The sequence below is a fragment of the Aquarana catesbeiana genome, linkage group LG01, assembly GCF_042186555.1.
Source record: "Aquarana catesbeiana isolate 2022-GZ linkage group LG01, ASM4218655v1, whole genome shotgun sequence".
NCBI classification, from domain to species: Eukaryota; Metazoa; Chordata; class Amphibia; order Anura; family Ranidae; genus Aquarana; species Aquarana catesbeiana.
Genome location: NC_133324.1, coordinates 350,611,257 through 350,627,273, shown reverse-complemented (window position 1 = coordinate 350,627,273; position 16,017 = coordinate 350,611,257). Strand labels below are relative to the sequence as shown.

The window sequence follows — 16,017 nt, the reverse complement described above, 5'->3', positions numbered from 1 at the left end:
TTTGTGTACCTTTTGGGGGTTCAGTAAACGAATGGACTGTGTAACTGATCCTTCACCAAAAGCTGCAAGTAAATTACCACTGGGAGCTTGAAGCTGTAGCTGAACACTCTGTAACACAAAAAGAAAAAAAATAGAATACATTATTGACAGTAATTTAGAACAAAATAAAAGTATTAAAGATCAAAAAGTAGTTGCATGTTCATTTAAAATCACAGGATCTTTGGTTGGTACTATAACAAAACTGCTAAGTTTCTTATATTTTACCGTAGTAGATACATTATTTTAAAGGTGAACTCCAGCCAAACAGCTAAATACACAGATGAAATGTATAGGAGCTATTTTACCGGCCAAAGGATCTGTATGTCTGTGCATCCAGTCCTGAGATTTACACAGTTTCACACTACAGAGCCCTTTCTGGCAGGGAAAGAGGCACTGTTTTTCTCAGCTGCAGTTAAGTAACACTAATGCCGCATACACACGGTCGGAATTTCCGACAGAAAAAGTCAGATGGGAGCTTTTGGTCGGATAATCCGACCGTGTGTATGCCCCATCGGACTTTTTCTGTCGGCATTTCCAACGGACTTAGAGAACATGCTCTAAATTTTTCCGTCGGAAATGCCGACGGAGCTTGTCCCGTTGGCAAGTCCAACCGTGTGTACGCGGCATTACAGATCCTACTCCTCCCCGGCCTGTGACAGAACAGTGAAATGAGAAGTTTGACTTATTGTGCTGCTTCTCCATCTCCTTGTCTGATCTCCACTGTGATGAGAACTCAAAGCTGATATTTTGGGGTTGATTTACTAAAGACAAATAGACTGCACTTTGCAATCTGCATGTGCAGTTGCTCCAGAGCTTGGTAAATGAGGTAAAGCTTCACTTTGCAAAGAATACCCAATCACGTGCAAGGGGAATTAAAAAAACAGCATTTTTGCTGATTGGATGATGGAAGTCTGAAGAGCTTCTGCTCATTTACTGAGCTCTGGAGCAACTGCACTTTGCAAAGTGCACAGTCTTTAGTAAATCAACCCCTAAGTCAATTTCAGGTGCATATTAAAAATACATTTAATGGTGTACTAATGAATACAGAGCTGCATTAATTTGGGTCTTTTATAGCTGTCTGTAGTTCAGCTATAGTATGACGCCCTAATAACAGAATTAAAATCTATCTTGTATAAGGTTATCCTTATGCCCACCATTTTTTAGTATTCTTTGACAGCGATGCAATAATTCACGTAACAGTTTCAGACATGACAAAAGCAGTAATTCTATTCTCCAAATATGAGAGACGCCAATATTACTTTCCAAATATTATTTATATTTCACAAATGTAAATTATTCATTTCTAATCCAAACATTTAAGAATCCATTGTACATGGTAACTTAAATTTATTGATATAATTTGCTGATCAGGAAGGAAGGTAAGAAGAAAAATGCAAAAACACTTACTTTACAGAGATTACTTTCATTATGAAGATACTGGGGAGACTTACTGAAACTGGTGCACTTAGAATCTGGTGCAGCTGTGTATGGTAGCCAATCAGCTTCTAACTTCAACTTGTTCAATTAAGCTTTGACAATGAGCCCCCGTTCACATCCACGCGATTTGACATGTGATTTGACAGGTCAAATCGCATGTCAAATGGGAGCCTATTGCCGGCAATAGGAGCATCCCAATCGGTGTGACACCGACTTTGCGGCGCCACACCAATTTCCAAAAGTAGTTCCTGCACTACTTTTGGTGACTTTGGGGGCGATTTCAATAGATATCTGTGCATGAGCCCACACAAATGTCCTTGAAGTCGCCCCCTAAAGTCAGACTGAAATGCTGCTTTGAAATCGTGCGAGTTCAGATGAACTCGCACGATTTCAAAGCCGTGTTCAGTGTGGACGTGGGCTAAAACCCAGAAGCTGATTGGTTACTATGCACAGGTGCACCAGATTCTGTGTGCACCAGTTTTAGTAAATCTCGCCCACTGTTTCCTAATAGCCTGCTTTTTTTGAGTAGGACCTTTGAGTGAACAGACCCTTAATTATATAGATATGTTACTATAAGGTGTATTTTTAAGACTCACAAAAAGTGAAGGAAAAGACACACACATAGGTTGCACCTGATCTCTTTTAGGTACAAACCTTCATATACACATTGAAAAGGGGAGCTTTTCAAATATGCCCACATAGAAACATCCAGTAAAACTGATTCAAGCATACCTTGGGCACTGCTGCCTGTAACAGGAAGTCAGTAATGTTGGTAGAAGAGTTGTTGATGGCACGCGAGTTGATGATTAGAAGGGTAGGACTAGCTGATGGGCGCAGGAATGAAAATTCCACTTGGAGGCTTCCATTATTATATACCTCAATTGAAGGCAGAGGCGCTGTGAAGTGCATATAAGTAGAGTGAGAGTGTAACTCCAAGTCAAAAGAAACACACATTTGAAATGTACATGTTGATATGATCTAATGTATCAAAACATTTAGAATTTATTTGTCAAGTCCTTTTATTCATACATCACTTTCACATGGACAGGTGACGCATCTATCCAGATTCAGCAATAGAGTCTCCTGTATAATCAACTTGTTCTTCAGCCTGCTGACTGGACAATGAATTTACAACACTAGCTTTGTCCATTAAGCAGTTAGTTGACCCTGGAAATTGTAAGGCTGCACCAGGTACACAATTGAACTTCCTGGAAATGTATTTCAGTTTTACTACTCTTTTAGACCAAATCCCAGCTATTTTTTTTTGTTTTTTTTTTCTTATTTGGGATAGAGCTGGGTTCCGACCCTCAGTTAAATGTTATTGCTGTCTGTGTACCTGTGTCACCACTTCCTGTGTATTTCAGAATAGGAAGTTGGACTCAACCTCTCTTTTGTAGCCCTTACATTAAACATTTTTTTTTGTTCAAACTGAACAAAAAATGAAAAATGGTCCGATTCTCCCATCCACTCATTCAAGATGGATGCGGGAATCACTCCCGCTGTGCTATTATATACTGACGGCAGGGAGCCTTCCCTGTCATCAGAATACAATGATCAGTGCTGCCAGCTATAACCGCTGGCACTAATCGATCGGAAAAAAACAGACAGCTGGTAGATCAACTTACTGTACAACCAGGGTGCCCATACGTGAATTGAAATTCGGCAGGTCCCTGCTGAACTGGCCAAATTTCAATCCTTGTATGAAATACGCTCCACCTCTTATACCCCCATTCCTGCAGCTATCAAATGCAAGTGGGCAATAAAGGCTTTAGCATTTAACAGCTGAATAGCAAGGGGTGTCGCTTAATCTAAATTTACAGTAAAATTGAGGCCTAATGCAGCTCTACCTCCAAAGGAGCCCCTGGATGATTGGATTCCCTGGTTCTTAGTGACCCTTCAAGCAATACCGTACCAACTGACACACCAAGGCTAGAGGAAAAGATGTTTATTTGGATGGCACATCCAGCAGAGTAAATAACAGTAACAATAACTGTAAACAATAGCAAATAGAAGTTGCAATAATAACAATTCACAAACAAGATATCAAACCTAATTTAACAGGATACCTGAAACTGGGCGCAAAGGGACTAAGGCTAGGTTTACATTGACTGTGCTCTACAAGCTACGATTTGCATGGGCACGGCGGCCCCTTTCTGCCTCCTGGAACGCAGGGAAAAGCTCTCTGCACCATTTCTGGAATCGCAGCCCACATGAGAACGGCAAGTGCAGTGTGGTTACCCTGGAGCAATTTCCAGTGCGGGCAGCGTGCCATTAAGATTAATGGCACCCACACACATCTCCTGCGTCTTCCTGTACAGGTGTTTGTGGCTGCGGAAATAGGTGCGGACCAGCAGTGGGAACCACCTGCACAGATGTGAATCCAGCCTAAGTCTGCACCCTGTAGGCCCTAACACACACATACAGCCACACTCCGGGCAAAAAGTCACTGTCCCATCTTATTCCCTCCCACTGGCCAGTGGTATACCTCTTGTGGCCCAAAACTGTGTTGGAGCACTTGTAAACAGAGTTTTTATCTTTCCAATGGAAAGAGAAGTTATCTTTACACAGATCCCTGGGGGGTCTCCTCCCTCTCCTGGGTGTCTGAAATACTGGATGCACGATTAAGCTACCTGTGGTCTAAGAGGTGGTAGCAGCTCTGATCACTGTTGCAGCAATCCTGGGTGAAGTTACAGATGTTCCAGGTGAGAAGTCCTCTCCTGCAGATCACTAATGTCCGGATCTTTTTGATTTGTACTATAGCTTCGTATACAGTAACTTCATAGATGGTGAAATTTTACTTTATTACATTTTACTATATCTAAGAATAGGTATATTTCAATCATTTGATTTCATCTTGGACAATTGAAAAATATTTGTAATTGACAAGGTTATACAGTTTTGTGATCTAGTAAGTTTTTAGAGCAGCCAGTTTCAACCTGAGTTCCTCCAGAGGTTGGTAGGGGTTCCATGAGTTGTGGTTGACTTACCTCCCATCTAGAGGTGCTCTCGTAGTTTTGGGTCCAACACCACTTGGCAGAGCCAGTGGCATGACATCAATGATCTTTTTAGCTGCTTGTAGGAATAGCATTCTGATCACAACTTTAAGGGAGGCATTGTTCCCTGACAACCAATATAAGGGGCATTTACCCTCTGACCCCCCATATTTAATGTTATCAAGCGTTCCTTGAGACCTGAACGCTAATTTAAAGGCTTCCTCTGAAGTAAACAGGCTGACAAAGGTTTAGTAGGTACAACACTTCTGTAAATACCTGGGGTTGGGGTTTCATCCAGGAGATCCAACAAGCTGCCCCCACTAGAATCATTTTGGTTTACAGTTCCCACAATTGCAGGTGTCAGCAGATTGTCTGCACTGTTTTCCAACAATCCTAAGAGATCAGTAACCTGTAAAATAATAATAGATCAGCATTTCACACACCCGAACTACTGGTATTCATTACTTTTTACTCCGTACGATTAAAGTTTTTTTTTTTTTTTTTCCAAAGATGGACATGTCAGAAAACAGTATGAGCGTCCAAAGAAACCCTTTTCCTACTTAACAGTAACATCTGTCAGGTCTTAATGTTTTTTTTTTTAAATAATAGGAGTCCCATATTTTATTGTGCAACACAAAGTACATTGTCATCTGTGGTCTGTACCCAACTTTCCTTCACTTCTGTCCCCCAGTGTCACCTGCCCAGTAGCAGAGTTTTGGATCAATGAAACCTACATGAACCTTATCTCCAGCTATCAACTGTCTTAATGTGTATGGTATGCTACATGACATCATTTTAATTCCCCCTCTTCTACCGGTTGTATCATATCAGCATAACTGGATGCATTAGACTGACCGACACATGAGGCTCAATACACACAGTTTTGACAGGGTTTTTATTATCCATGTGACTGTTATCTTCAAATCTCATTTGAAAGAGCTGAAAATACCTGCCATTTATTGGAAAAAAAATATGAATCCTTCTCCTGGCGTTTATGGTCTAAAATTATTTGCTAAAAGCTGAGAATTGCATGCATTAAATATATGGGAAAATACAAGATGTAATTTCCTACTGAAGAAAGAATTGATTTCTAGTTGTTCAGAGCTATACTGTCCCTGTTCTTCACACACCAAATCTACTTACATGACTTGCTGGTCCGTTGGAGGATAGATTATTTTCTGCAGGATTCTCAGCTATGTCTTTATTTTCAGCAATTATACTTTCAACAATCCCTGTATTAGACTTTTCTGGTAATGGCATCTTCTCCAGGATAGCACCCCTGACCAGGAAAGAATAAGAATCAGCTATACAATGGATCAGCCCTTACATATTACTAGTAACACTAGTAATATAACAATCATATAGCGCTGAACATCGATTAAATAAGAGGTTTCTGCTAAAATAAAAATCAGTTAGCAAATGTGTTGGGTGGGGGGGGGATTTATAAGGTTATAAAGAACACCCAAGACAAGCTGTCCCAGTAAAGCACTAGTGACAAACCTTAAAGACATGGTTCACCTTTACAAAAAACTGTCACCTTTACCAAAAACAAAACATGTATGTTCTAACTTAAGGTATTAAAGATGCAAAAGCTTTTGGGTCCCCTTGGATTCCTTCTGTAACAAGAGGTATCACGTGAAGGGTTAGTTGACCTTTACAAAAAAAGCTGCCTATGCAGGTAAGGAGTGTCTGTTGATAAAAACAAGCTGGGCAGCTTTTGACCAAAATTAAATAATTGCTCTTGCTATAAGTGAAGGCCATCTATGTACCTCATGAAGCCTGACTGGAAAACTTCTAAGACATTGTTAAGAGAAGCCTAGCTGTTATGCCGCGTACACACGGTCGGACTTTTCGTCTACAAAAGTCCGACAGCCTGTCCGACAGACTTCCGGCGGACTTTCGGCGGACTTGCAGCAGACTTTCTAACGAACGGACTTGCCTACACACGACCACACAAAAGTCCGACGGATTCGTACGTGATGACGTACACCGGACTAAAATAAGGAAGTTCATAGCCAGTAGCCAATAGCTGCCCTAGCATGGGTTTTTGTCCGTCGGACTAGCACACAGACGAGCGGATTTCGGGGTCCGTCGTAGTTACGACGTAAAGATTTGAAGCATGTTTCAAATCTAAAGTCCGTCGGATTTGAGGCTGAAAAAGTCTGCTGAAAGTCCGGAGAAGCCCACACACGATCGGATTACCAGCCAGCTTTAGTCCGTCGGCATCCGTTGGACTTTTGTAGACGAAAAGTCCGACCGTGTGTACGCGGCATTACTGTTCACCTTCAGCATCACAAGAGGGGGCTGTCTCTCTGATTCATACCCCCTCAAAAGCGTTTTCTCTCCCCCTGATACAGCACCTCTGAGCTCAGCATTTGAGAGCTTACTCCTGTGATAGTAAAGGTGAACAGTAACAGTTGGGTGTCTCATAACAACATCCTAGAAGTTTTACAGGGTGCAAGGGCAATATTCAACGTTGATCAAAGCTGCACATTTTTTTTTATTATTATCTACAGAGGCTCTTTATCTGCATAGGCAGTTTTTTCTAAAGGTGAACTAACCCTTTAAATAGCTATTGGAACTTTACCAGAAAATACACATAAGCATTCACTAGTGTGGCAAAAGCGTATGGGGGCATGTCTTAGGGAACAAGCACACTGATACAGTGCAGGAATGTGTGATGCACTGTCATTCATAATGAGGTTGATTTACAAGTGCAGTTGCCCCAGAGCATAGAAAATGAGATGAAGGTTCACTTTGCAAAGAATACCCAATTGCATGCAAGGAAAATGAAAAAAAAAGCAGCATTTTTGCTTGTACATGATTGGATGATGGCAGTGGCGGCTGGTGGTTTTTTTTGGGAGTGGTGGCAAACAACCACCCTGGGCTGGTGGAGCGGCACTAGCACAGCAGCCAGCTACCCCCTTGCATGCGCGGGGCGCTAACACCCCCCCTCCACCACCCGCTGCCCTTACTGAGGATGCGGGCAGTGAGAGCAGCGGTCAGAGCTGCTGTGGCCATCTTCTGGAGTCCTCTCCGTGGTGCGTCTCCTCTCTGCTCCTTCCGGCCCTAGGTGTCCAATAGGATCGCCTGACATTTTGGCCAATCGGGAAACGGGTTTCATACCTGCTTCCCGATTGGCTGGGAGGAGGATCAGTGTTGCAACAGCAAATATTCATTTGCTGTTGCAACACACGTGGGTGGGCTCCAGACGCATTCTCTCCGACCCAAGCCCATGCTATTTTGAAGCCTATTAGAGCCTATGGCTCTAATCTGGTGCTTAAAAAAAACATGGCCGTTGTAATTGCCTCGAAAGGGCACATGACACATGAAACACATGAATAGGGGGCAGCAGTGGACAGATTGATGCTATGCAGGGGGGTGGAGAGGTGAGAGGGGGCAGCGCCCAGGCGTCCCCTAATGGACGGGCCGCCACTAGATGATGGAAGTCAGCAGAGCTTCTCCTCATTTACTAAGTTCTTGAGAAAAACTGTACTTGCAGCGTGCAACTGAACTTGCAAAGTGCACTATTTACCTTTAGTAAATCCACCCCAATGGCACTTTGACCCACCTTGCCAAAACCACACTTGCACTGTGGTGTGCTCAGGGCTTTTTTTCTCAGAGAATAGGTGCAGAAACTCAACCATGCCCGCCACACATACATACCTGCCAAATGTCATCAAATAGTAGCTCTTCCCTCTGCATACAACCCCCTCCCTCCACTGCCCTCATCTTCTCCCCCCTCCTTAAAAGCTCCACCACCTGTCATATTTCTTACCTTTGTTGCAATATTAAGCTGAAACACCTATCCGGCTGTAGTACCTCCCAGCATAGTATACTATACTACAGTCACTTACAAGGGAGATCATGCAGTAGCAGCATCAACAACTGGTCACCAGGGAAAAAATGGAGACCACAGAGGGTGCAGCCTACCACGCACCCTCTCCCACCCATGACTGCACTGAACCCTGGGCACCTGTTCTGTATCTCCCTTGTCCCTGTCCGGCACTCAGTGGGATCTGCGCAGGAGATCTGACCTGTGGGAGCTACTGGGAGATAAGCTATAACTTGTAAACGCAGAAGCTGGACTTCAATGTTACCAAGTGATAGTGGTGAGCAGGGAGCAGAAGACCTGAGCCAGAGGTGGTGGAACTGAGTTCTCCCTAGTTCCTGCTGAAAAAAAGCCCTGGGTGTGCTCAAACCTAAAAAAAATGCAGCAGGGCTATTTTTCAGCTAATTGCCATCCTATTCATTTGAATAGGTTTCCTTTAATCGGCATACTAGTGTAAACACACCCTTACTGTTTACAGACCATTTACTGCTCCCCAGAGCTAGATAAAAGGTCCCAGAAATATGCAGCGGTAGAGAACTGATTGCCTATTTTTTGGCTCTTTTGGCTGCCATTGGGGAGCAGTAAAAAGGTCTATCAACCGTAATACCGCGTACACACGATTAGAATTTCCGACAACAAATGTTCGATGTGAGCTTGTTGTCGTAAATTCCAACCGTGTGTAGGCTCCATCGGACATTTTTTGTGGGAATTTCCGTCCAACAAAATTTGAGAGCTGGTTCTCAATTTTCCGACAACAAAATCCGTTGTCATAAATTCCAATCGTGTGTACACAATTCCGAAGTTCCACGCATATTCAGAATCAAGCAGAAGAGCCACACTGGCTATTGAACTTCCTTTTTCTAGTCCCGTCGTACATGTTGTACGTCACCGCGTTCTTGACGTTCGGAATTTTCTGACAACATTTGTGCGTGTGTATGCAAGACAAGTTTCAGCAAACACCCGTCGGAAATAAATCCATGGTTTGGTTGTCGGAAATTCCGATCGTCTGTACGTGGCATTAGACTTGCCCACATAAGCCTCACTAGTGAATGTTAATGTGTAATTTCTGGCAAAGTATCAACTGAGAAGGTTTAACCTAAATTTGAATTCCAGGCAGCTACATACGCATATTGAATAAATATAGAAGCAGCTGGTTTGCATTTCTGCCCATCCATTGCTGAGATTTATACAGCACTGCCTGGCAGGGTAGATTTTTCTTCAGTTGAATAATACCAACAGGTCTTTTACCCATCTAATCTTTTGACCATAGAGTGAAAAGAGAAGCAGCTGATTGTTGAGCTGAACTCAAGGCTGGCAGAGGGTGCAAATTTCTTTGCTACAACAATGGGTTGCAGGAAAGAAATTTGATTTCCCCATCAATACAAACAGTGCTAACAAGGGAATCCCTCCCGCTGAGCCATTGTGTTCTCACAGCAGGGGGGCAGGGGAAGCCATCCCTGCCATGAGAACACAGTGATTACTGCTAGCGGCTATAGCAGCCGCTAGCGATAATCTATGTAAAATCCGGCAAATGGTTGCACCCAAGTTGATTGATCGATCAACTTGGTATATTCAGCCTGCCCATACATGGTTCAAATCTCAGCTGGTTCCTGCTGAACTGGCTGAGATTCGAATTGTCTATGGCCAACTTTACTCTCTCAAAAAAAAAACAATAAAGTCATTAAGCGCTAAAAACTGGCAGTCATAAGAGACATATATAGTCTTGTCATAAACAATGTAAATAAATGACGAACCTCAGTGCAGCTGCCAACTTCTGGAAAAAGTAGACAAAATTAAGCAACACTTCCACACTTCCTGGTGACAGAGGGTTAACATCAATAGGTACACTCCATTGTCCAGATAATGACCGGATAGCTAGATAGCTCAATGTGTAGGGAAAACCAGAGTGGAGAGACACAGCTCTCTAGAGTACAACTACTGGTTACTGGAGATGTCGCACTCACTGTGTACTGTAGTCCACACTGCTGGGTGTAGACAAACAGGCAGACAAGCAGGCTGATACAGCGATCCAGCAAGCTACAATCTGCTAAACTCTGACGTCCTGGATGGCATTCAGAGTGACGTGCACAAGCTCCAAAGACCCGGAGGCAAAGATCGAGGCCGGAAAGACCGGAAACAAGGGGTGTCCTAGAGTGTCCTGGCGTTAGGCGGGTCGCAGGGTCGTTGATACTGTGGCAACCGTGACTTACATGTTTCACGCCCTGCGCTTTATCAAAGTCAGAGACAATGGATGATGTTAACCCTCTGTCACCAGGAAGTGTGGCGGTATCAGATATGTTATAATTCGGAGTACTTCAAACAGGAGAATGATTTTTATTTTATTTTATTTCGTTTGATTTTAACTACCTCATTTTCATTGGACAGTTGTTTTTTAATTTAATTGTGCATCCAATAAATGAACTATATTGAGTACTACTATTGCCAAAGTTCTTTTGGTACTGGTCCCATTGAGCACTGCATTTGTTGCTTAATTTGGCTTTACTCTCTCCTCCGTTCAGCTTGCTGCTTGAACTGCAGCCACACTCAAATGGCTCATGGTGCTACTTCCCCCAAACTCAGTCTGAGCTTTGCTATACAAAGACTGCAATTTTCTAACGCCATGTCAAAGTCAAGTTTTTACACTGCTTGCAATAAAAATAAAACATTTTAACCGCTTCCCGACTGCCTCACACAGATATACTGCGGCAGAAGGGCACGTACAGGCAGATTAATGTACCTGTACGTTGCCCTTTAAGAGGCGGCTCGTGGGCACGCCGCCAGGAGCTCCGTGACTGTGATCGCGGGTCCCGCGAACCCGATGTCCGTGGAGATACCCGCGATCATGTCACGGTGAGGAAGAACGGGGTGATGCTAATGTAAACAAGCATTTCCCCGTTCTGCCTAGTGACATTGTCATTGATCACCATTCCCTGTAATCAGGAGCCGTGATCAGTGTCTTGTCACGCAGAGCCCCTCCCCCCCACAGTTAGAATCACTCCCTTCGGACACACTTAACCCCTACAGCGCCACCTAGAGGTTAACCCCTTCACTGCCAGTGACATTTTTACAGTAGTCAATGCAATTTTTTAGCATTGATCGTTGTATTAATGCCAATGGTCCCAAAAATGTGTCAAAATTGTCTGATGTGTCCGCCATAATGTCGCAGTCGCCGCCATTACTCGTAAAAAAAAAAATTATTAATAAAAATGCCATAAAACTATCCCCTATTTTGTAGACGCTATAACTTTTGCGCAAACTAATCAATAGACGCTTATTGCGATTTTTTTACCAAAAATATGTAGATGAATACGTATCGGCCTAAACTGAGGTAAAAAAATGTTTTTTAAAATATTTTTTGGGGATATTTATTATAGCAAAAAGTAAAAAATAATGCGTTTTTTTCAAAATTGTCGCTATCTTTTTGTTTATAGCGCAAAAAATAAAAACCGCAGAGGTGATCTAATACCACCAAAAGAAAGCTCTATTTGTGGGAAAACAAGGACGTCAATTTTGATTGGGAGCCACATCGCATGACCGCGCAATTGTCAGTCAAAGTGACGCAGTGCCGAATCGCAAAAAGTGCTCTGGTCAGGAAGGGGGTAAATTCTTCCGGAGCTGAAGTGGTTAATGATGTATTAATGAATGAAAAGTGTATTTATATAATATCTGCCTGGAGTTGAGCTTTAAAGGTTGGTTGTGAGGATTATATCCAACACACACACAAAACTTGTATTATCTTTTACCGAAAAATCTCGGGCTCTGAAAATGATACAAGCTTATCCTTTGTCATGAATTCCTGATACAATTCATACACCATAGCTGACCTAATGTCTGTCTAGTTGTTTCTTCTATCCTTTATATTCACAAACACAGGATTTATAAAAGTAGCAAAGGGTAGCACAATTTTAAGGATATCACCAAAAAGTGTGTTTAGAGCTAAGTCATTTATGTTCCAGACAGTGTCTCCCAATAATCAGTGCTCTGCTAATGGTACCTCATGTGATCATATTTCTTAAACAAGGCGTTGTATTCTACAGCTCTCTGCTGTAATTCCACATCATGGCAGCAACCATATATAGACACCACACGACGTATGCGGCTGCAGGAGAGAAGACAAGTGTGAATACAAATAGCATCTTTAGATGTTTTATGTTTTATTCATACTAGACATTAAGGAGATCTTCACTTTTAAAAAACCTGCTTCTTCAATACCCTCACTTTACCTTGGAAAGTGTTGGATCTGCAATGCTGCCTGTGTATTGAGCCCAGATCACAGCGAACAACAGCTTGTGTCTGTCCCTTGTGGGCCATTATTCTCTAGGTTCTGGAGATGATGCATATATAGAATCGCAGAGAGGCTGACTTCTAAGGGCAAGTTGAAGTCTGGTCTGAGGTCTGGCTTTATTGATATCTTTTTTGAACCCGTGGGTCCGTATAAATGCAGTTTTTTTTTTTTTAAAGGAAACTATCATAATATTACTTATTATTATTATTATTATTATACAGGATTTATATAGCGCCAACAGTTTATGCAGCGCTTTACAACTTGAGGGTGGACAGTACAAATACAATACACTTTAATACAGTAGGAATCAGAGGGCCCTGCTCCTTGTTTAACCTCCCCTGAAGGATTTAACTTGACAGCTAAAAATCGGCGTGTAAAAACATCCATTTAGCTGCGCTTACATGCGGCGTTTAGCTGGGTTTGCGTGTAGGTTTTTTTTCCCTTTTTTTTTGTTAAAATGAAAAACGACTGTAAACGAAAAGCTGCTAAATGCGAGTTACCGCATTTAGCAGCGTTTACAAGCTGTTACAGCCATTTGGCATTTCAAATGCCTCTGTACATCTGTCTGAACCCATTTTATGTGTTCCAAAAAAGGCTTCTAAACTCAACTGCCTAGAAACGACTATAAACGACCCTGTGTACATGTACTGATAAGATAACAGAGAAGAGTTCAGCATGAAGCCTAAGGCTGGATTCACACCTATGCAGTTTTAGTGCTTTTTGCATTTTGCAGATTTGCACTACAGTCCGCTTAACATTGTTTTCTATGGAACACGTTCTGTAGTGCAAATCTGCAAAATGCAAAAAGCACCAAAAATGCATAGGTGGGAATCCAGCCTTAGAGCTTACAAGCTAAGAGATCATACGAAAACATGGATGCTGCCACTACTCAGCCTTTTTTGATGAAAATGCTAATTACTTGCTGTCATGTAGAACTCCTTGCTTCTATACTTTAAAGGGTATTTCCACTTTTGCAGCCAAATTGGAACACCACCTAGATCATATTTGTTACATGTCTCCATTCACATAGCATAACTTAAACAAAAAAAATTAACAATTGCAGCTTACCTTTTTTAGATGCTCTATTCTGGACCCTCTAGCATGGAAAAAGCCTAAGTAGTTTCCTTTGTTTAGCAGGGGGCTAGGCAGTTGTGTTTGCCACAGTTAACCCTAGCTGTATTGTGCAGGCAAATCTTCAGTTGTAACTAGATTTGAACGATGTCTGTCCTAACAAAGGATTAACCTCCCTGGCGGTATGATTATTTCGGATTTTACGTGCTGAAAGCGGTACAATTATTTTGCATGGAAATTTGGCATTTTATATTATAGGCCTGTAATTCTTAACAATAACACACTTAAATCTGTCCACCAAGAGTCTAGTAGATATCCCGGGTATGATGAAGTTTGAAACACAAAAACATAAATTATAATATAATAAATAAATATAAATAATTTAAAAAATAATAAAATAATAATAAAATACATTTCCCCACGATTCACTATCGCTCAATTCTGCAAGTGTTCTAATTTACTATCGCTGTTTTCTAGCTGGTCTAAAGCCACTTTTGACGTAAAGGGACACTTTTTGGTTGCTATGGACAATCTCCAGTTTCCAGGCAGAAAGAACAGTGTATATAATATAAAACTGCATGCAGGGCATAGGACAAAGCACTGGGGACAAAAGGGATGTGAAAATAATTTTTAAAAAGTACTGTAATCTGTAAGATTACAGTACTGTATGTGTTATGATTTTTACTGGTGTTTTTAATTTGCTGCCAGGCTCCGCCCCCGTGCGTCGCGATGCTCGCAGGGAACGGAGCCTGGCACAGAGAGGCTTCGGAGGAGGACAGAGCCCGCAGACACCACGGGGGACATCGCAGGATCCTGGGGACAAGGTAAGTACACCACACCAGGATCCTGAGATGTAATCCCGAGTGTGGCTCGGGGTTACCGCTAATGGTGCTGAAATTTAACCCCGAGCCACACTCGGGAAAACCGTCAGGGAGGTTAAGGCCTGGTTCACACCTATGCATTTTTTAGTGCATTTTCAGTTTTGCAGGAACTCAATACAGTCCATTTACCATGGTTTCCTATGGATGTAGTTCACATCTGTGCATTTTATGGAAAGGGCCAGGGTTTTCATTCTGGTTTTTGGTTCCATAGACTTCAATGGTTTAAAGATGTGTATTGAAAAACGCAAAATGCACCTGCAATATGCAAACTGCAACATTCACAAGTGTGAATCAGGCCTAAGCCTGGATTCACACCTATGCAGTTTTAGTGCTTTTTGCATTTTGCATATTTGCACTACAGTCCATTTAATATGGTCTCCTATGGAACTTGTTCTGTAGTGCAAATCTGCAAAATGCAAAAAGCACTAAAAATGCATAGGTGTGAATCAGGCCAAAGGTGTAGAGGTTGGGCTTCTTTCATTGTATGTTAATGAGGACGGCCATACATGGTGTGAATTTTTCCTGCAACCCTGCAACAAAAAATGTGCTCGATTTCCCCATCAACACAGACAGTATTGACAGGGAAATCCCTCCCACCGAGTGTGGGGGGGGGGGGGGGGTTTGGTGTGGGGGAAGCCATCCCTGCCGGGAGAACACAGTGATTATTGCTAGCGGCTATAACAGCCGCTTGCAATAATTGCTTGTAAAATCCAGCAAGCTGGTTGTGCCAAAGCTGATGGATCGATCAACTTGGGTACATTCAACCTGTCCATACAAGATTCGAACCGTCTATGACTGGCTTAAAGCCAGCCATAGAGGGATCGAAATGCAGCCAAATTTCAATCCATCTATGGGCAGGCTGGTTTTACTGAAGTCGATCCATTCTCTGTTTTTTTCGGCTATAGCTGCTGGCAGTGATCATTGTATTCTGAGGGCTAAGAAACCCCCGCTGTCAGAAAACAATAGCGCAGCAGGAAGGATTCCACTATCAACACTGACTGTTTTGATGGGGAAATGAAGCAGTTTTCTTTCCAGCAACATACAGGGGTTGATTTACTAAAGGCAAATAGACTGTGCATTTTGCACAGTGCGGTTGCCCTCTGCAACAGTGCAGTTGCTCCAGAGCTTAGTAAATGAGGTTAGGCTTCGCTTTGCAAAAAGTACCCAATCACATTCAAGGAAAATAAAAAAAACACATTTTTGCTTGCACATGAGTGGATGAGGGAAGTCAGCAGAGCATTTTGCTCATTTACTAAGCCCTGGAGCAACTGCACTTGCAGAGTGCAAAGTCTTTTTGCCTTTAGTAAATCAACCCCACAGTGTATGGCTTGCTTAGCACTGTTCAAAAAAAATTTGCATTTAGCCATGACATGTTGTCCCAGGAAATATCTAAAAGTTAAGAAATATTTTTAAAAAACCACACTTTGCCACCTAGCATTGCATTTAATTTCGCTAATGCACCTCTCTTTTCAATACATG

The 16,017-nt window shown here is 42.3% G+C and overlaps 1 protein-coding gene across 3 annotated transcripts in view; it reads right to left on the bottom strand.

Annotated features, from left to right (window-relative positions):
* AP1G2 (adaptor related protein complex 1 subunit gamma 2) overlaps positions 1 to 16,017 on the bottom strand; it is a 62,100-nt gene that overhangs the window by 594 nt on the left and 45,489 nt on the right. For all 3 annotated transcript variants that reach the window (XM_073632620.1, XM_073632613.1, XM_073632604.1), the window contains exons 17-21: positions 12,296 to 12,400; positions 5,613 to 5,748; positions 4,746 to 4,878; positions 2,209 to 2,372; positions 10 to 108 (exon numbers count right to left, since the gene is read on the bottom strand). In XM_073632620.1, the coding sequence (XP_073488721.1) occupies positions 10 to 108; positions 2,209 to 2,372; positions 4,746 to 4,878; positions 5,613 to 5,748; positions 12,296 to 12,400 (637 nt within the window). The remainder of the gene's footprint in view (positions 1 to 9; positions 109 to 2,208; positions 2,373 to 4,745; positions 4,879 to 5,612; positions 5,749 to 12,295; positions 12,401 to 16,017) is intronic.